Here is a 21,067-nt window from a genome sequence, read left to right as displayed (position 1 = left end):
GACTCTATTTCTAGGGCCGGAAGGACGTGTCAGATATTTCTGCACGCTCCGCTGTGGCAGATATTAATGCTGGTGACTGTACCAAAAGTTAATATTTACGCATAACATTTTTCACGGAAGTACTTGTACTATTACTTATTCAGTGACGGAAGTTGATATTAACGCTTAAAAAATACCTACCACATCTGCACTTTTCAGCAGGTGAGATAGGGGTCAATGGTCAATCACGTACGGGTCAATTTTATGTTAAAAATGTAGTATACTCACAACACATAGCTGATCATGTAGTGTAGAATGAGACAAAGTGGATAGGTAGTTAGACTGTATTAGTAGCTTAAAAGTACTCTGTCATATGAAGGAGGAAAGCAATGGCGGCCTAACAAATGACCGTGGGCGGGCGTCGGTTTGAATGATGTCCGCTTCAATCAATGTAGATTGTAGTGTAGGTATGTGTACAACAGAAAGTCTAACAGAAAGCTCGGGCCGTTCAATTCAAATCTATTTTTTGACTCTAACATTAGCTCTGTTTCGCCGTTATACCCTAACAGTCTTCATTACGTCTCCGTTGTTTGCTGAAGAAGAAATGAGATGAAAGACCAGTATTTATGAACGGTTAAGTTGTAGATTTATGCGTGGTCTCATGGTACAGTCGCCGTCTAAACATCAGAGCTGCTTAAGTGCTCATAAACATCTGAACATCGTCTGTATTGTCAATCGCGTAAGTGCGTGTTCAGAAGTTTATGACCACCTAGACAGCTCCGATGTTTATTACGACGACGACTGTACTTCTATTGCTCTCTACGTTATTTCAAAAACCGTGTAGCAGTCTGAGATATTAAAAACCGTTTCACTAGTCACTGTTAAGTTCTTGTAATTTTATAGGATGATATCTTATAAGATATCTCAATGAGGCAGTCTCTGTTTACTCGTATTTTGTTCGGTGAAAAAGAGAATGCAATATATCTGTCACATACAATAACAGGAATTTAGCAGAGGCTGGTAAGACAGGGGTACCTAACTGTTCTTTAGTCGTACATTTACAAGGCTTTAAATTAAATATGTCTATGAACCAGTATACCAACTAATTTATTTAGTTAGGAAGACGTAGGTAAAGTCAAGGAATTTAATTCATGGGCCACCATCGAACCTTTTCAAAGGAAAAGTCATTGCGACTTTCCTTGTTAATTAATGCGATGTCACAATGACGTTTACTTTGAAATGGTTCCATGGTGGCCAATGAATTAAACTCCTTGACCGTACATTACTAACTTACAATAGAAGATCTGTACTCTGCATATAAAATATTTTCATACTTACATACTGACTGTTGCTCGCGACTTCGCCTGCAAAGACTTCGTTTATCCCGCAGAAATTATACAATGTTAATTCAGATAAAAAACAAAGTATTCTGTTAAAGTATTCTGTCCGTCTGTCCGTCCATCCAATTTTTTTCCGTCCAAAGTCCGTCCAATTTTTTTTTCAGCATTAAGGAGTAACAATCTTACATACGCACAGGCGCGGTCCGAAGGGGGGGTCACAAGGGACATGACCCCCTCCCCCTTAAAAATCGTACATGTCAAATTAAAAAATCTTCTAAAAATTAAGGAAATAAAAAAGCGATGTCTTGCCCTAGCCGCGATGTATTATTATTAGTGGCCCCCTCCAAAATTTCAGGCTGCGACCGCGCTGCATACGCATAACACACTCATAAATTTTCATTCAACAATATTAAGGGTCTGTTTCACCACTTGTCGACTAACTTTAAGTGTCAGATAAAAGTAGTGCCGTCTTTGTTTATTCGGACAAAACAAACAGGGACGGCATCACTAATATCCGTCACTTAAAGTTATTCGACAAGTGGTGAAACAGGCCCTTAGTATGCTGTAGGAAGTATAATTTTAAGGGGCTGTTTCACCATCCATTGATTAGTGTTAACTGACGGTTAAATGTGTTGCCGTCCCTATTTGTTTTGTTCGAACAGACGGAGACGGCATCACATTTAACCTTCAGTTAACACTAATCAATGGACGGAGAAACAGCCCCTAAATATTTTATTAATTTAATGTGAGTGTTAACAAACATACTTACGTTTCCCGGAAGGCGTCGGCTCGTGCCGTCTTGGAGAAAAGGCTATAAAACACAATCGTCAACTTTCAGTGTTCAAACGATAACGATTTCCGACAGCAACAAAACGCCACAAAGCATTTAATAGATGTATTGTGATCATTTTAATGGTTCGTAAATCATTTTTGTCGGGATTTCGTCGATTAAATCCCAATCCCACTAATACACGGTTGGATGAGGCGTTGAATTAAAAAGATAATAATATGCAGTTATATAAGTCATTCTAAGTAATCGCTATAAACTTAAATTTCATAACGGGTAAATGTAGGTGCGATTCTAATCGTACAATATTTAGCTGTTTCACCATCCATTGATTAGCGTTAACCGACGGTTAAATGTGATGCCGTCTACGTATTCGAACAAAACAAATAGAGACGGCATCACACCTAACCGCCGGTTAACACTAATCACCCCCAGCCATCCATTGATTAGTGTTAACTGTCGGTTAAATGTGATGCCGTCTCCGTCTATTCGAACAAAACAAATGAGACGGCATCACACCTAACCGCCGGTTAACACTAATCACCCAGCCATCCATTGATTAGTGTTAACTGTCGGTTAAATGTGATGCCGTCTCCGTCTATTCGAACAAAACAAATAGAGACGGCAACACACCTAACCGCCACTTAACACTAATCAATGGATGGTGAAACAGCCCCTTAGTCTTTTAATGTACCTAGTCAAAAATCGATAATTAATGTCAAAGTAAACAAAACATCTTTATCTAACAAATGTAAGTAACAACATACCGGGTTTAGACATTTTTAGGGTTCCGGAGCCAAAATGGCAAAAACGGAACCCTTATAGTTTCGCCATGTCTGTCTGTCTGTCTGACCGTCCGTCCGCGGCTTTGCTCAGGTACTATCAATGCTAGAAAGCTGTAATTTTGCACGAATATATATGTAAACTATGCCGACAAAATGGTACAATAAAAAACTAAAAAATTTTTTTAGGGTACCTCCCATAGACGTAAAGTGGGGGTGTTTTTTTTTTCTCATCCAACCCTATACTTAGTGTGGGGTATCGTTGGATAGGTCTTTTAAAATTATTAGGGGTTTGCAAAGACGATTTTTCGATTCAGTGATTGTTTTGCGAAATATTCAATTTAAAGTGCAAATTTTCATTAAAATCGAGCGCCTCTAAAATCTAAACTAAATCGTGGAAAAATTTGAAAAAATTCAGGATGGTAGTAAGTATATGAAACTTTCAAGGAAAACTTTAACGGCTAAGTTTACTTGAGAATTATTAGTAGTTTAAAAGTAAATAGCAGCCTAAGGTATAAAATATACCTAAACTTGGAAGATTCCGTATAAAATACGAAATCCTTAGAAAAATATTACTTAATTTTTTCGTAATGGCTACGGAACCCTATTTTGGGCGTGTCCGACACGCTCTTGGCCGGTTTTTAATTTACACATTTGTTATTATTTCATTTTAAATCCAATGTATTGTTATGTCATGCGTGTATGTGTAACAAAAAAAAGTACCTACCTACACTGTGATTGCTGAATAATGCAAGAGTGAAATCAACCCATCTTAGTCGCTTATACTTACTCATGTATACATAACATAATGTCGTTTGGCAGTGGTTGTAGATTAGATGCCAATATAAATTTCCTACCAGTAAACCAACTCGGCCGGTCTCGCCACTTTCTAAGCATCTTCAAATGAAGACAAGTTGTTTGTACATCATCTAGTTGATATACATATTTTCCAATGACTTATCATACGATGTATATCAACTTCAGTGTTTGAAATGTCATTTATTATGATTTCTCCTTGATGACTGCCGGTAAATAAACCATTTTGTCGCGATCCCGATCATGCGAGGATCGCTGTAATAAGTAAATCTGTTTGATCTTTGATATATGAGTGATGTGTGGAGAGAGGCTATTATCGCCATGTTATCTCGTTGAGGCATGCGTGGCGGGATAGACGGCCAGCGCTTTTGGAACAATCTGGACCATGGTGACCCAGCCGATCCATGTAATTGCCATTAAGGCTGCGTTTCGACCAGAGATGTGCGTGATGTTGCGAGCATTCGAGCAATGTGTTTTTCATGAACCAATAGGAAAGCTTTATTTACCTCGCCTCGCTCCGCTCAGCTATTTCCACCAGAGCGGAGCTGTGCGAGGATAGGTAAATGAAGCGTTTCTATTGGTTCATAAAAACACATTCCTCTCAATACATCCTCACACAACACAACGCAGCCTAACAGCGATGGGGTGTGACGTATGATGATGACATTCGCGCCAATTCCCAGACCGACAGCAACTAAGCCGACAGCCAACCTGTAACCACGCTGCGCACGCGACGTCTACGATAGATAGCGATCACTATTCCACGACGCCGAGACGTTCATGTTTGCGTACAGAAAGTACCTAGAAGGCATGTCGTTCTGTTTCTACTATTAAATGTAATACGAGTGTTTATTGAACAACACAAATACCTAGTAAGCAGTAAGGAAAACAGAGAAAAATTTCCAAACATGAAACATGTCCAGCTAAACTCGGTTTAAGACGTGAGTTATCCGTTACAACATCATTTAATATGAGTGAGTCTCACGGTAGTTTCATGTTCAAAATTTTCCAAGGTGAGGTAATTTTACAAAGAAAGTAGATAAGTATTAATATTTAAGGGGTAATCCACCACTACCATCCACCATCTTGCTCACTAATCCTGCCGTGAAGCACCAGTGCTTGCACTGTTGTTTTTCGGCGTGGAGAGTAAGACAGCCGGTGAAATTACTGGTACTTGAGGTATCCCATCTTGGCAACGCATCTGCAATCCCCCTGGTATTGTAGGTGTCTATGGGCGGTGGTGATCTCTTACCATCAGGAGACCCACATGTTCTTTTGCCAACCTGTCGAAAAAAAAATATATAAACATAATGATTACCTTTATCATGAATAAAGATAATTGAAAATATTTTCGATCCGCATGGCGATCCCTTACTTCACTTAGCAAATGTAGGTACCTATTGTCTAAGTGTCTTACTGATGGATGCTTGCGCAATTCATTCAAGAACGGATTATCTCTTACGGGCAGCATTTAACATACAATTGATAGATTTTTAGGTATGGCTCGTTTAAAAAAAATCTGTGTCTTATGACAATTTTAGACTATAGCATTTTTTGAATCATTGTTCGAAAATGCCACATTATGAAATTGACTATTAAATGCGGCTGTAAACATAGGTACCTACTCAAACTGTGTTATGTGTGTTGGTTTCGTAAGATACGAGTAACTCACAAAAACACCGAATAAGCACTTTATGAAAGAAGAGTTAGGTATATATACCTAGTGCCATCCACGAAGACGCGTGATTTTGTCAATATTAGACATTAATGACATTGTAATAAGAACCACGGCACGCGTCATCGTGAATGACTCTACCTATAGGTTCTTCCCTGCTTAAACTGACAACAATACAACTAGAAAGTAAGTAAAACATTATCCAACAGTCAGTAATGGTTCACTCATTCCCTGTCATTTCAATCATACTTTTTAAAGATGAACTAAAATAATTTCTTTGCTCACCCGCGACCTTAAGGTCGCGGGTGAGCAAGGAAGTTATTTTAGTTCATTGATATGGACCTCCGCAAAGTAACGCCTGATTCAATAAATTAAACTTTTTAAGATGTCAAACTACTCTTAAACAGAATACGGTATTTGACAACTCCTGAATTTGCCATATCTTAATATTTTTATGAAAATATAGATATCCAGACAGTGTTTAGCGAAGAGAAAACTTAAGTGTTTTTTTGAAAAATCTATATACCGTCTCTTTCTCAAACACTTTTCTCTATGAAGCAAGTATGACGTCACATGCCAGTATGTCTTTCTCTGTCTGTTTAATTTGTGTGAATTTCAAACCTTTATAACTTTGTTATTTGTAAAGGTAGCTTGAAAATTGTTTCTCTATTCGATAACAGGCATTGTGGAGTTTTAATTTATAAAACATATAAAAAATAGTCAAATACCGTATTTAAGATAAGATTAAATCGATTCAACCCAACCCAACGGATGTTCCCTCGAACACAAACCAAACGAGTGGTCAATAAATACGTGGTGTTGACATAATCGGAATCTTCATCTGCTCGCATGACTGCGCGGAATTCTGAAGAGAAATGCGAGAGTCGTCAAGTCGTCATTACAAGGCTTGCCTTGGTCGACACGGAATTGCTTGTTGGACTGTAAGGCTTGCTTTGCTTTTGAAAACAATCAATATCCGATAGACTTAAGAGAAAATCATGTTTGAAAATAATAAGTAGAGACTATTCTATTAGGTACTGTAGGTACTTATACCTACGAAGACGTGTGATTTTGTCAAAATTAGACATAATAACATTTTAATAAGATCCACGGCACCGTCATAGTAAATGACTCTGCGTATAATATGGTTTCAATTCGATTTAATATTAATTTTAATAAAAAGTCTACTGTTACTAGAAAATACTTTGTAATAGGAGCAAATAAAGCCGAATATGGCCAATCAGGAGAAGAAATCCGTGTAGTTTTGAAAATTGGTACAGTTATACCTTGCAGCATCCAGATGAACATACTAAAGTCATCAAGGGTGGGGGTGTGCTAAGGATACAATACAATACAATACAATAACTCTTTATTGCACACCAATACAGTAAACAGTACAGAGAAAACAAGTATATACATAGAGATTTTCTAAGGTAAGCAATAGGCGGCCTTATCGCTTCAGAGCGATCTCTTCCAGGCAACCTTTACAATGGACAGAAATAAGGAATACATTTTAGCAGGTGGTGCAATTTACAGTAGATCAGAGCTGTATCAAGAATACATAAAACTAACACATACAATACACATACACAACAAATCTAAACAGATACGATAGGTAGATGGATACCATAACAACACATAAATAAGCTAACTATAACATTTATACGCAAGATGACAGGTAGTGCTCCCTAAGCATAGACCTAAAGATAGGCAAGGACTTTGCGCGCCTCAAGTCTATCGGTAGGGAGTTCCACAACCGAGTGGCCTGGACAGTGTAAGAATAACCATAGAATTTAGAGTTTGAAAGTGGGACAGTAAGGAGGAAGTTCTGAGAGCAACGAACAGAAGTAACATAGCTAAATCGCTCTTTGAGGTAGCAAGGAGTTGCAGGGTTAAAGAGAATGCCGTAGAGAAGATGGAGAATGTGAGAGTTTCGGCGAAAGCGGATGGGGAGCCACCTGAGCTGTGATCGGAAATTAGAAACATGATCATATTTACGTAGGCCAAATATGAACCGAATGCACAGATTTTGAATTCGCTCAAGTTTATTCAAGTGCTCTTCTAAAAGATCGGGATAACAAATGTCAGCATAATCGAAAATAGGGTGCAGTAAAGTCTGTGCAAGCGCAACCTTGGTAGCAAATGGAAGGAAATTCTGAAGGCGTCTTAGGGATCCCATCGCAGCAAACACCTTCCTGCTAATCTCACATACATATGGAGTCCATGACAGAGTGCGGTCCAAGATAACACCCAGATTTTTTACCTGATCGGCAAATGGCATCAGAACTCCGTCGAAAAATACAGATGGCAAAGATACAAAGTCAACCCTTGGGATAAGTTTCGAGCTGCCAACAATAATGACTTGGGTCTTTGTCGGGTTAACCTTTAGGCCATATCGTTGGCTCCACCTTAAAATCTTTGTCAAATCCAGGTTAAAGGATGTAAAGGGGTTGAAGGTACCTTTTTTCAGGTTTTTCCTCATACTTAACACATTATGTTTCTATGTATGTATGTAAACTCTTTATTATACAAAAGAAAAGAAACAAAAGAAATAAAAAATACAATTGACAAACTTTGAGATAGGTACTTGTACAAAGGCGGACTTATCCCTATACGTACCTATGGTATGTTTCGGCTGCTTGGGCTCATGTACAAACGGTGTACCTGTAGATCTCATAGAAGGAGAAGACGGTAATTTCGATGTAGAAAACGATGAGTAACATAATAAAGATGAACTAATTTGCTTTTTCTATTTTAAAACAATATTTGAAAACCTGCTTCGTTAATCATTGTATCTCCTAAAGTATTGATCGTATATAGAGCAAAAATGAATATGACAAAATTTGTAGGAAATTTTATGTAGAAACTTTTGTCCGATGTAATCATAATGGTATTCGAGATATGAGGAAAAACCTGAAACAAGGTACCTTCAACCCCCCTTACACTCTCAGCACAGCCATCACAGCACAGTGTGTTCATCTGGATACCGCAAGGTACTGTACCAATTTTCAAAACTACACGAATTTTTCCCCCTGTTTATTAATTTTCTTATCCTATTGAATTTTATAAGCTTCTTGAATTTCTTGTCAGTTTTTAACTATAGTTTTCCAAACCGGTATTAGATTTTTATTTTTTATCGTTCATAAGTGCTTAAATAATATAAATTGAATAAATATAGACTAGGTACTAATGACTAATTTTGCCTAATTACCTATGTATTTTGTATGAAAAGGTATTTAAAATAGTATAGTAGCAACTAGGTATTATACAGATCAATCAGGGTTCCATCCAACGTCACGCAATGTTATACAAAGTGCAAGATTTGTATGAATAAAGTGAATGTGTGCCTAAAACTCAGTGGGTGCCCACGTCGGCTAATGTATTGCAAATTTGAAGGTCGATTAAATACTTTTTAATATAAATCCTATCTAATCTGAATCCTAAGTAGGTAGGTATTAAAGCAATTCTGCAAAACTGCAGCTATCTATGCCTTGACGCGTAATGTCCATAGAGCCACTATTTGTCCAGAACAGGTTTGTATTTGTCTCGCAAACACGATGAGGCAGGAACCAGCCAGAAGTGGTCAAATAAACGTCGCTTTCAAAATAAGTCGACCAATTGAATATTTAAGAACTTTTAGAATTTACTTTTTTACCCTTCGTAAACATATCTATAATGGCCGGAACCTATCATTACACCTTATAATAATGGCCGGGTTTTACTTTAAACCTATGATATATGATCGTATAATATACTTCTAGAACCTACCAGCTAATGAGGAAAGCTCGGACACTTCACATTTTACGACCATCAAGCTTACGAAACTCATATAGGCACTTTACGTTCTCTCACCTCGCACAATGATCTACACGCCGCAAATGAGATTAGAATTAATTTTACATTTGTATCGCGTGACAGAGCGGTGATTTAGCCGACCCAGTGACGCTGGACGCTGGACTGTGAGCTGTTAATATACTCACTTTTGGGTAATAAAACGGACAAATTTATTCAATTTTATCCATTAAAAATAGTTATAATACTTAGATAATAACGTAGCTTTCCATAAGACAAAATCACGCAAAGGTCAAATGAAACGTTCCTATACTTATACCTCCTAGTACACTTTTTATACCAGTGTTTAGTAAGTATGTTAAAAGAATGGACGACCGACGCCTGCTATTTAGAATTCAAATGATTTCTAAACGAGCAGTGGCTCCCAAACCAGAGCTGAACTAAGGTCCGCAAAAGATTACAATCTGACAGAAAGATTTCAAGCCGGTATGCCGTGGCAAAATAAAATTATATGTTTTTAAATTTTGTCATACGACTTATATTTGTAATATGGTACTATGACATAGTTTATTTTTGAATTGGTAGGTACGGTCGGTGATATTTATTATATTTATTTATTATACTCAGCGGCCGATTCTGCATACATTTGAGGGCCAGATTTTTTGCCGCTCAGTATAGCTAGGTACTTTGAATGCTGACGTACACTGGTCAAAACCAATAGTTTAACGGATCACACTCTTGGGTTTCGATTACCGCAATTACTAATTTTACTATCTCCATTGTTCCAGGAGAGTGCACACTAATGTTGTGTGAGGCGAGTCGAATGTGGCGAGAATGCGTGAGGAGGAGCTGGAGGTGGCGTTGAAGGTGGTAATCGTGGGCGACGGCGGCGTGGGCAAGTCCAGCATGATCCAGCGGTACTGCCGCGGCACCTTCACCAGAGACTATAAGAAGACCATCGGCGTCGACTTCTTGGAGAGACAAATTGAGTGAGTCCTCATAACGTAAGCTGCAGTAAGATAGCGTTGAAGGTGTGATCGTGGCGACCAGAAGCGGCGGCGCTCGGCGCGCACGCGATGTCAGCCATCGCCTGCAGCCTCGCGGTCTAAGGCGCCTCGCGCCTAAAAAACTTCTCTTTTTTTACTCATTCAAAAATCCGTCATCTAATGTGTGATGTGGCGTTCTGAATATGCCACTACGTAGTGGTGCCTGCCAGGCATCTACTTGTCATTGTATTGCTTTTGGTGATCAATAAAGAATATTTGTAGGTATTGTATTGTACTTGTAGCGGAAAACGTAGGTAATTCGCGGAGTGAGCCGCGCCTGATGATGCATCGGTGTAACTTACATAATTCTTCAAAATATGGAACAGGATGACATTTGAAACACTAGTAGAATAGAACTACCCAGACGTTTATTAAACAAGTGCTTTAGCTGAAACCGATAGAGTTCTATAGGTACGGCACTGGCGTGCTATAAGTATTAAGTATGTTTCTTTTTCCACCTTGTAAAACCAACTATTTATTTAAGGCCCACGATGGGCTGTATTAGCATGCCCAACTGCTTGTTTTGTCAGAATATGCAAATTTCCCGATTATTATTAACCTTAATTAATTGTGTTACGATGTTTACAGAATTTCCGTCCGATAATTTACGACATCCTCAACCAGTCACTATCACTGCCTTGTCTAATAAAGATTCAAACGAAACTATGGAAGATAGACATTAATGGCTGGTTTGATTAGTTATGCAAGTATTGTACAATTTTACGGAAATGTTAGAAACGAGTCCAGTTATATCGTGTTGGGTGGAAAATACTGACAGCTAGTAGACCTACACTTGCCTGCCGTAGATCAAGACATTCAACTCTTTATTGTTTTGGGATAGCAAATAAATTGCCATATCTATACGCGCAGTGTGCTCACATGTCTGCGTTCTTAACACAAGTTGAACTTCAGCTGCTGCCGATAATACGTATCACTATAATATTCTGCTCTATCCATCTAATTAACTTTTTTCTATCACTTCACAGCATTATACCTACAGCGCCTGCCCCGGGGTAAGGGCAAGAGGAACGGTCGCTTTTAGGCGTCAGATAGCAAGAGATTACTATTTTCTAGTTTCCACTGCAAAATAAATTTAGATGGCATCTTTTGATAGGCGCGTAAGCGGCGTCTCTTGCTAGATAATCTCGCTCTACCAAGCGCTAGAGACGGCACGTGACTGGCACTGACGGCATAGGTACTTCAACAGCACCATTGAATTCCGAACATAAAGAACAGATTCGTCTTCAGTGCCTCTTTTACTTGTTTAACTTGTTACCACAGTTACCACAGTTGCGGAAGAGTGAGGAAAAAGGTTCTCTTTCATCCGTCTAAACCAATCAATTATTTTTATCTTTTAGAATCGACGGCGAAGAAGTCCGGCTGATGCTGTGGGACACGGCCGGCCAGGAGGAGTTCGACGCGATCACCAAGGCGTACTACCGCGGCGCGCACGCGTGCGTGCTCGCCTTCTCTACCACTGACCGCGACTCCTTCCTCGCGCTGCACTCGTGGAAGCTAAAGGTGACGAACTGATGATTAATTGATTATCACGTTAGACGAGTAAATGATAGAATGAGTAAATGATGGGTCCCACTGAAAAACAGCGTTGTGGCTTGCCTCAACATTATGCTGAGTGGGCCCCAATTTATACTATTCAAAGTTTTTTTTTAATTATTATTTCTTCCTAACGTGTTTTTTCTGTGTATCGAATATGTGTAAATAAATGTATCTCTCTCTCTCTCTCTCTTTCTCTACCTGAGCCTCTCTTAGCTTTATGGGGTGGCTCAAGGAGGTGGGACTTGGCGTTCTCAGTGCGTCTCTTTCTAGTGACTCAGTTGTAACTTGCAACAGGATGTTTACCGCTAGGAATCTTTTTTAGGAATTTGGCATGTACTCGTTGTGTCTTACCTACCTACAGTCCTACATAATTATCGTCAAAATTTGCTAAAATATTTTGACGATCAGATAGCACAGTGGTTAGAGAACCTGACTATAAAACATGAGGTCCCGGAAACAATCACAGGTCGGAGTAGATATTTGTATTACAAATACGAATGTTTGTACTCGATTTTTAGATGTATTATAATGTATTTATCTATATAAGTAGATCTGATGCCTGGTACTTACCTATAGTACAAGCTCTGCTTAGTTTGGGACTCTATTATTGGGCGTCAATTGTCCCATGATATTTATCTAAACTTATTTATTATATGGACAGGCTAGATGCCTTTAAATTTACATGGATAATACATTAGAATCTGAAATGGCAAGCGATGTTACGTGTTGGTATAATGTCACAGGCGTCGTGTCGCTAAATCGATTAAGTCCCAGCTGGACGCCATCACGCGCAGCGACGTGATCAACCGGTTCCAAGAAATACCATTAATAATTCACAATTACTGACCAATTATCAATATCCGTCGACACGTTAACACTTATTAAACTGCTTCCCGAGTGTTCGACATCCCAATTTAAATGACACCCCGATCTTAAAGATAAGAGAGGTCGCGTCGTGCATCTGTTTACTGGCGCTTAAGATAGTCGTAATAAGTATCAGCTATAGGCACAGCTAGTAGTTGTTTAGTTTACTTATCGTCGCTATATTTGGATTCCGCCTCGCACGTTCATCGCTGGAAGTCGTTCGGCCAATTCGCGACCATGCACACAAAATATTCGCTTCTGGTTTTCGTGGTTTTCCTTGTAACGTGTGAAAGTTCTGCTACAAGCGAGACACAATGCATCGATTATTACAAATCAGGGAGCAGCTTCGATTTGAGCGCTTTTCACGATCATTGGTACGCGGTGTACTTCTGGCCACCGAACGGACGTCGAAGAGAAAGCTGCGCAGTGATTGCTTTTAAGAACTTGTCTCGGGATGAAGTGGAGGCAATGAGGAATAGCTGTGTGAGCGCTAATTTATCGCCAGACGATAACGTGCTGCGGGCGTCGTACGTTAACAGCGTCGGGAAGTTAACTAACGTAACTTATTACGGAAAGGAAGAGGTCAAGTCACTGTATCGATCGTGTGACCGGATCTCAAAGTACATCTTCTTGCGTGTGAACGATAAATATGTGTTGGGAATCAACTGCTCAGCTGGCGGGCGCGGGATGCTTCTGACGCAGAGTCTGGTGACAGCATCCGAAGTGCAGAATGTCGTGGACAGCATAGAAATCATGACGGGTCGCGAGGGGAGTCCAGATTGCCCCCTCAAGAGCTACTGAAATTAATTATAAATTATTTTTAAATAAAAATCTTTCAGCTGTCTTAATGTTGTTTTTCATATCCTAGAACTATAGGTAAAACCCACCTACGCGCGGCAATTTTGTCCAGGTAAGTAGTTATTACTTTAACCGTAGAATACGCAGTTAGTATAAGATAAGATAAGATAATTTATTCAATACTTTCAGTACACAATAACAATGGATACAATATTTTACTAAATTTATGTAACACATTTGCCTGCACTAGGGTTAGTAGAAAACTCTGTGTCGCAGGCTTAAGAGAGCTAGCATAAAATTAAATTAAATTAAATTAAAAATAATTGTCTAAGCTTAACAGTCAAAGCATTAAAAGGTAAAAAAATATGCGTAGTAATCACAATGTTAAAAACAAAAAACAATTTAATTTAAGTAAAGTATTATGATTTAAATAAGCCACATTGTCAGTACAATTTTTAACCGGGTCAAAGCCGATCTGAAGTTTGCTGACTAAGATATTACATTGTACATGCCTAACGTGAAAAAAACGGCCAAGAGGTGTCGGACACGCCCAAAATAGGGTTCCGTAGCCATTACGAAAAAATTAAAATAATAAAATTAAATAATATTTTTCTAAGCATTTCGTATTTTAAACGGAGTCATCCAAGTTTTGGTATATTTTATACCTTAGGCTGCTATTAAAGAGTAATACTACTAATAATACTCAAACCAACTTAGCCGTTTTAGTTTTCCTTGATATACTTACTACCATCCTGAATTTTTTCAAATTTTTCCACCCACCGGTTTAGATTTTAGAGGGGGGAACGCTCGATTTTAATGAAAATTTGCACTTGAAAGTTGAATATTTCGCAAACATATCACTGAATCGAAAAATCGTCTTAGCAAACCCCTAATAGTTTTAAAAAAACAATCCAACGATACCCCACACTATAGGGTTGAATGAGAAAAAAAAATCACCCCCACTTTACGTCTATGGGAGGTACCCTAAAGATTTTTTTTAAATTTTTTATTGTACCGTTTTGTCGGCATAGTTTACAGATATATTCGTGCAAAATTACAGCTTTCTAGCATTGATAGTCCCTGAGCAAAGCCGCGGACGAACAGACAGACAGACAAACATGGCGAACCTATAAGGGTTCCGTTTTTGCCATTTTGGCTCCGGAACCCTAAAAATTGCAACTGGATCTTAAGTAGATTATTTAAAATCTACATGTACCTAGTTAGTGACTGTATATCGTATTTAATTGTATATAATTTCGTTACAGGTGGAGAACGAATGCGGAGAAATCCCTACAATTATAGTTCAAAATAAAATAGACCTAATGGACCAATGCGTCGTCGGACCGTGAGTAACCTAGTTGTTTCTATTATGATCTGACCCACTCACAATTTGGAATGCTATTAATCTTATAAACTCATTCTTACTTACCTCTAACTTTTTATCTTACGCACATTAAAAGTGCAATGAACTTTCAAAGATTATTCGTACAGACTTAAATGTAGAGTAGGTAAGGTAGTTCAGTGATCTCAATGGCAGTTTGGTACCTATCTCTACAGTACTTACAATCTAGGCATGTTTTCTGTCATTTCATTATTCAATTCTGATGGTTTATTGGCTCTACATATACTATCTATCCAATACCTTTAAACGAGCAATTCTTGTATACATTGCAGGGTGACTGTATATTATGTAATCAGAATCTCGGATACGGCTCCAAAGATTTCGATGAAATTTGGTATGTAGTTTTTGGGGATGAAAAATCGATCTAGCTTGGTCTTCTCTGGGAAAACGCTGGTTACCGAGTTTTATCCCTTAATGAGTACTTAAGTGTGTATGTGTGTGTGGTAATGTGGGTGAACCATAATTTAAGACTAGAAATCTGGTATACTTAGATATACAAAGTTTCTTTATATTCCGAGAATACTTTAACAGATTGTTGTGTTCAAAGTAGGTAAATACTATCTATAATTGTATGACAATTGGTCAATATTCAAATTATACCACATCAAATCAAAAGTATGACTACATAAGTATCTACACTTTGAATAAAAAAATAATAGGGCTGTTGAGTCAAACTAACTCAATAACAGTGAAATATTGCAAAAATACATTTTTATTTAAGAAAACATTAAATAAATTTAAATAAATAACAGACAGATAAATACATAGGTACACACACAATCAGTCAAATAACCCGCCCCGCGTCATATCAGGTGCAAAGGTGCCCAATATATATTACTTACTTATTAACTTAGGCGTAAGATCATTGTTACTAACACTATATGGATTCCTCTTTCTGAAATAAATGATTATTATTATTATTATATAACTTGAAGAAAACTTGCATTGTTTGGATGACACTGCAAAAATAGTCCGTAAAAAATTGTTCGTAATTTAACGTCAAATGATTATAATTTCAGCGACGAGGCGGAGTTGGTGGCGCGCGCGCTGGGCTGCCGGCTGATGCGCGCGTCCGTCAAAGAGGACGTGAACGTGGGCGCCGTGTTCCGCGCGCTCGCGGCGCGCTGCCTCGCCGACCAGCGCCGCGACGACGACGAGCGCGCGCCGCCGCCCTGCGCGCACGCGCCCGTCATAGGTACGGCTGCCATAACTTCTAGGATACCACAAACGGGACTTATCACGCTATTATTACACAAGTAATATTTACCTCGACGTTTCGGCAACGTTTCATCTTCGTGGAATTCTGTTATTAATAAGTGTCGGCGTCGGGATGAATGTTCGGAGGGACGATCGGACGTTGTTAGTGTTGTGTGTCGGTGTGATAGGGTGACTAATAAAAGTGACCAAGTGCGGGTAGTTCGTGATACGAGTGCCGGCACTATTAGTGATCAAGTGCGGGTAGTTCGAAGAACTCGCGCTGCTAGGCAGACTTGACACCCCACACTTCAGTCTACTCGTGACCACGGCAACTGTAACGTTGCCGAAACGTCGAGGTAAATATTACTTGTGTAATAATAGCGTGATAAGTCCCGTTTGTGGTATTTTGACTATGAGTGAGAATCACGAAAGTTTAAAACGTTATACAATACGGGACGATTTCTCTTTCGATGACCAAAACTCGTAAATAACATATTATTATGCAACGCCGATATACCGGGTGGGCCCTGTAAGAGAAGAAAAAAATTAAAACACTACACTACTTTAGTTCTGCAACTTTCAAAAATTAAGTAATTTTATCATTTTGTTTATTGTAAACAAATTAAATGGTGTTTTCAATGTACAGCATCCAATATATAATATAGCCTAAATTACAACGCCTGTCACGTAATAAAATAACGGATTACGCAATACATTGCTTGACCAATTAAACTTTGAACTAAAAATCATCATACAAGCTATTTTCAAAAGTTGTCGAACTAAATTAGCTCAAGATGAAGAGCGGAAACTGTGGTTTAATTTTTTGCTCCTGTTACAGGGCCCACCTTGTATGTATGTAGCGTTAGTTCTGGCAGTTGTTTGCTTAGTAGGAATTTTTGAGTCTGGATACATCAGTGCATTTAATTTAGTAGTACAATCCAACGAATTAAAGGATTGGTGATGATGTATAACTTTTTATGCTGTGGTCGATAGCGCAGCTGCGACTGAAATTTCCTCTTCTGAATCTTTCTTTATCATAAAAGTAGAAATATCATTATCCACATTTCACCACCGCCGGTGGGGCGGGTCACGTGCCCTCTCCATTTTGTCGAAATACGGGACAAATACGGGACGGGATGATCAATTACGGTGACAGTCCCGTATATACGGTCATATTAGTGAGCTGAGCGCGCTGCCCACACTTGAGCGCATAACACACACAGGACGAGCCACGTAAATAGGCCCACCGTACTCCAGACCCCGACCCGGCCTTGTGCTGTCCTGTGTGTTTTGCGCTTCAGAGCGTCCGCCGGCGCTACCTAACTGTTTTTCCGGATAAATACAATCTTGGCTATTAAAAACCACCCTAACTGAATATACAGGGTGTCCCAGCAGTACCTCGTCACAGTGACACCAGAGGTAGGCCAGCTCAAGAGGAACCTAACCAACCTAACATGACCCCAGTAAAAGTTGCACGGTTTTCGAGTTATACCGAAATAAGGATTTTGGGATACTCCCCTTTGTCTTGACATTTTTAGTACCAGCATCGACTTGGAAAGCTCTTAATAACAGTTTTTATGTGTATCGAATCGTGAATAGTTACTTCAGAAGTGCAGTGTGTTATTTTGTCAGTAACTACCGTAAAATGCTGAAAAAAACTTCATTAATCTTGATTTAAGTTGTCTCAAAAACATGAATTTCAACTTTAACCATCTGCCATGAAAAAAAATTACTAGAAACGAAACAAATAAATAACGTCAATAAATTAGGCATGTTATGCAGATTCAGAAATGGTATAACACATGTATCTTACTGCAATAACATTAGGCATTCTTATCACTTTAGCGAAGCCCTATCGAACCAACTTAAAACTGGAACTCCGAAAGCAGTCTCTACTAAGTGGTACAAAATTGCTGTGTACAGCGATGGCTCATACAATTATTTTGCCAAATGCACGAAGGCTAAATATTAATGTTTGTCTCCCTTTTCAAGGCTAGGACCGGATCCTAAAGAACCGGATATAACCTAACCAAAAAAAGTTGGAAAATCCCCAACTTTGTCACTTCAAAGTTCAATATTTCAAAAGCGGCTGAAACGATTTTGATAGAACATGTCTTAGAACCATCGCTAGAAAACCTGCTTTCAAATAAAAAAAATCGCATTCAAATCGGTTTACGCGTTTAAGAGCTACAGTGGCACAGACATACACACAGACAGACAGACAGACACACAGCGGTCAAACTTATAGCACCCTCTTTTTGCGTCGGGGTTAAAAATGTTAATTAATAGTCTAACCAACAAAAAGTTGCAAAACCCCCAATATTGTCACTTCAAAGTTCAATATCTCAAAAACGGCTGAACCAATTTTGATAGAACATGTCTAAGAACTATCGCTAGAAAATCTGCTTTCAAATCGATTCACACCCGTTTAAGAGCTACGGTGCCACAGACAGACAGACAGACATAGCGGTCAAACTTATAACACCCCTCTTTTTGCGTGGGTGGTTAAAAACAGGTTTATCTTTCATTCATTTATTGGAATAAATTTAGTTCACAATAAATGTTCAAATTGTCTCCCATGGACTCTGATGCACAAAAAACATCGTTTAATAAAATTTCGGCTCAATTTTCGTAAACTGACTTCCGATATGGTACGGGCCGCGTCGAATACTCGTTGCCGCAATCCTTCTTCAGAGCGTATTGGTTCGCGTAAACTTTGTCTTTTAAACATCCCCAATAAAAAAAATTTAGTGGGTTCAGATCCGGGGTACGCGGTGGCCATAAAATTTGTCCCAATCGACCAATCCATCTCTCAGGGCATGTTTCGCTGAGGTGCTCACGGACTAGCCGAGCGTAATGTGCAGAGCAACCATCTTGTTGGTACCACACCAAGGTTAAAAGACTCCAAATAACCAATCATAATTTGATTGCTTAGTAGCGACATCTCTTGTCTGGGTGAGCGGTTGGTTCCGATAGAATGTGACGTCTCTCGATGAGAGCGAAAACATAGATGTCGCTAGTGCTGCTGCATAAGTAGCGTAGTAGAAATAAGCAACCTGAGATATGTATGCATAGGAAAAATTCGTGTCTAAATTCCTGTCCAGCGGTGGTGTAGGGTTATAGCACGCAGCACGGATTGCTGAGGACCTGGGTTCGATTCCCAGCGCTGGTCTCTTTTTCTGGTTTTTCTGTGCATCCATGTCTCAGTTTGTATTTTCGATATGGTTTCACGGGATACCCGTAAAAGTAACAAATTTGGAGTTGAAATAAAAAATACAAAAAGACTCCAAATAACCAATCATAATTTGATTGCTTAGTAGCGACATCTCCTGTCTGGGTGAGCGGTTGGTTCCGATAGAATGTGACGTCTCTCGATGAGAGCGAAAACATAGATGTCGCTAGTGCTGCTGCATAAGTAGCGTAGTAGAAATAAGCAACCTGAGATATGTATGCATAGGAAAAATTCGTGTCTAAATTCCTGTCCAGCGGTGGTGTAGGGTTATAGCACGCAGCACGGATTGCTGAGGACCTGGGTTCGATTCCCAGCGCTGGTCTCTTTTTCTGGTTTTTCTGTGCATCCATGTCTCAGTTTGTATTTTCGATATGGTTTCACGGGATACCCGTAAAAGTAACAAATTTGGAGTTGAAATAAAAAATACAAAAAGACTCCAAATAACCAATCATAATGTTTTTACTTAACAGTAACGGCTTGCGGCATCAGCAAAGTGATAAGAATGCCTAATGTTATTGCAGTAAGATACATGTGTCATACCATTTCTGAATCTGCATAACATGCCTAATTTATTGACGTTATTTATTTGTTTCGTTTCTAGTAAATTTTTTTCATGGCAGATGGTTAAAGTTGAAATTCATGTTTTTGAGACAACTTAAATCAAGATTAATGAAGTTTTTTTCAGCTTTTTACGATAGTTACTGACAAAATAACATACTGCACTTCTGAAGTAACTATTCACGATTCGATACACATGAAAAACTGTTATTAAGAGCTTTCCAAGTCGATGCTGGTACTAAAAATGTCAAGACAAGGGGAGTATCCCAAAAATCTTTATTTCGGTAATAACTCGAAAACCGTGCAACTTTTACTGGGGTCATGTTAGGTTGGTTAGGTTCCTCTTGAGCTGGCCTACCTCTGGTGTCACTGTGACGTGGTACTTCTGGGACACCCTGTAGAGATCTTCAGTATCAACTGCACTTACCACCTTACCTTACCAACTTACCATCAGGTGCGATAGAAGTCAAAGCTAGTCAGTAACAAAACAAAAAAGTACTCCATGACAAAAGGAATAAGGCACACATCGAACATCACTTTAGGACACTGCTTCCTCTGAGAATGTTTCAAATAGGGAGGAGAAGGGGGCTGAGACCCTGCCACCAACTTTCGTGGTCGCTCGCAGTGGCGTATATAGCTGGGTGCACAAGGGCCCTGGTGCCTAGAGAAAGAATCGGGCCCTCATCCCCTCTTTCCACGTAGCTTGAGCTTATATTGGCCTTCAAAAACATTTCTTTGATGCTCTTCTCTTTTCAAAGCTTAGGTTAGAGGGCCCCCTGAGCTCCGGGGCCCTGGTGCACTGCACCACCTGGCCCTACGATAGCTTCGCCACCCGCTCGTCGCTTTGTTCCAAATCCGATCTCCAAGCGTTCAGCGGGGCCTAGTAAAACTCGACTCATTTGCCATACCTACTCATTAACTTTTTACTTTATCCTCCTGCGGCCTACCATACAACAAAATATATCCATTGATTAGCGTTAACCGACGGTTAAATGTGATGCCGTCTCCGTCTATTCGAACAAAACAAATAGAGACGGCATCACACCCTTAATGTCTCATAGATAAAGTTGAATTTATTTTTTTGTAAATTTGAATGATAAAGAAAAAATTACACTTTATTCCTTTTTCAAAAGATGTAAGTTTTATTGCTAACAATATGTACTAGTATTATCACTTTGAACTCCAGGAGGTTAAGTCACTCACACTCACACTAACTGCGAGATGTAAAAAAAAACATACATC

General features: G+C 39.1%; 2 protein-coding genes across 2 annotated transcripts in view; both read left to right on the top strand.

Annotated features, from left to right (window-relative positions):
- Rab23 (RAS oncogene family member Rab23) overlaps positions 1 to 21,067 on the top strand; it is a 59,072-nt gene that overhangs the window by 36,144 nt on the left and 1,861 nt on the right. The window contains exons 2-5 of the mRNA XM_074097872.1: positions 9,960 to 10,160; positions 11,576 to 11,738; positions 14,702 to 14,781; positions 15,858 to 16,033. Coding sequence (XP_073953973.1) covers positions 10,006 to 10,160; positions 11,576 to 11,738; positions 14,702 to 14,781; positions 15,858 to 16,033 — 574 coding nt within the window. The 5' untranslated portion in view covers positions 9,960 to 10,005. The remainder of the gene's footprint in view (positions 1 to 9,959; positions 10,161 to 11,575; positions 11,739 to 14,701; positions 14,782 to 15,857; positions 16,034 to 21,067) is intronic.
- LOC141435225 (uncharacterized) lies at positions 11,895 to 13,486 on the top strand. Its single transcript, XM_074097876.1, has one exon. It carries the CDS (start codon positions 12,876 to 12,878, stop codon positions 13,437 to 13,439), a length of 564 nt encoding a protein of 187 aa, XP_073953977.1. The 5' UTR covers positions 11,895 to 12,875; the 3' UTR covers positions 13,440 to 13,486.

Source organism: Choristoneura fumiferana, chromosome 14 (genome assembly GCF_025370935.1).
Source record: "Choristoneura fumiferana chromosome 14, NRCan_CFum_1, whole genome shotgun sequence".
NCBI lineage: Eukaryota > Metazoa > Arthropoda > Insecta > Lepidoptera > Tortricidae > Choristoneura > Choristoneura fumiferana.
Note: the sequence above shows the minus strand (reverse complement) of the source record. Positions and strands in the feature narration are given on the sequence as shown.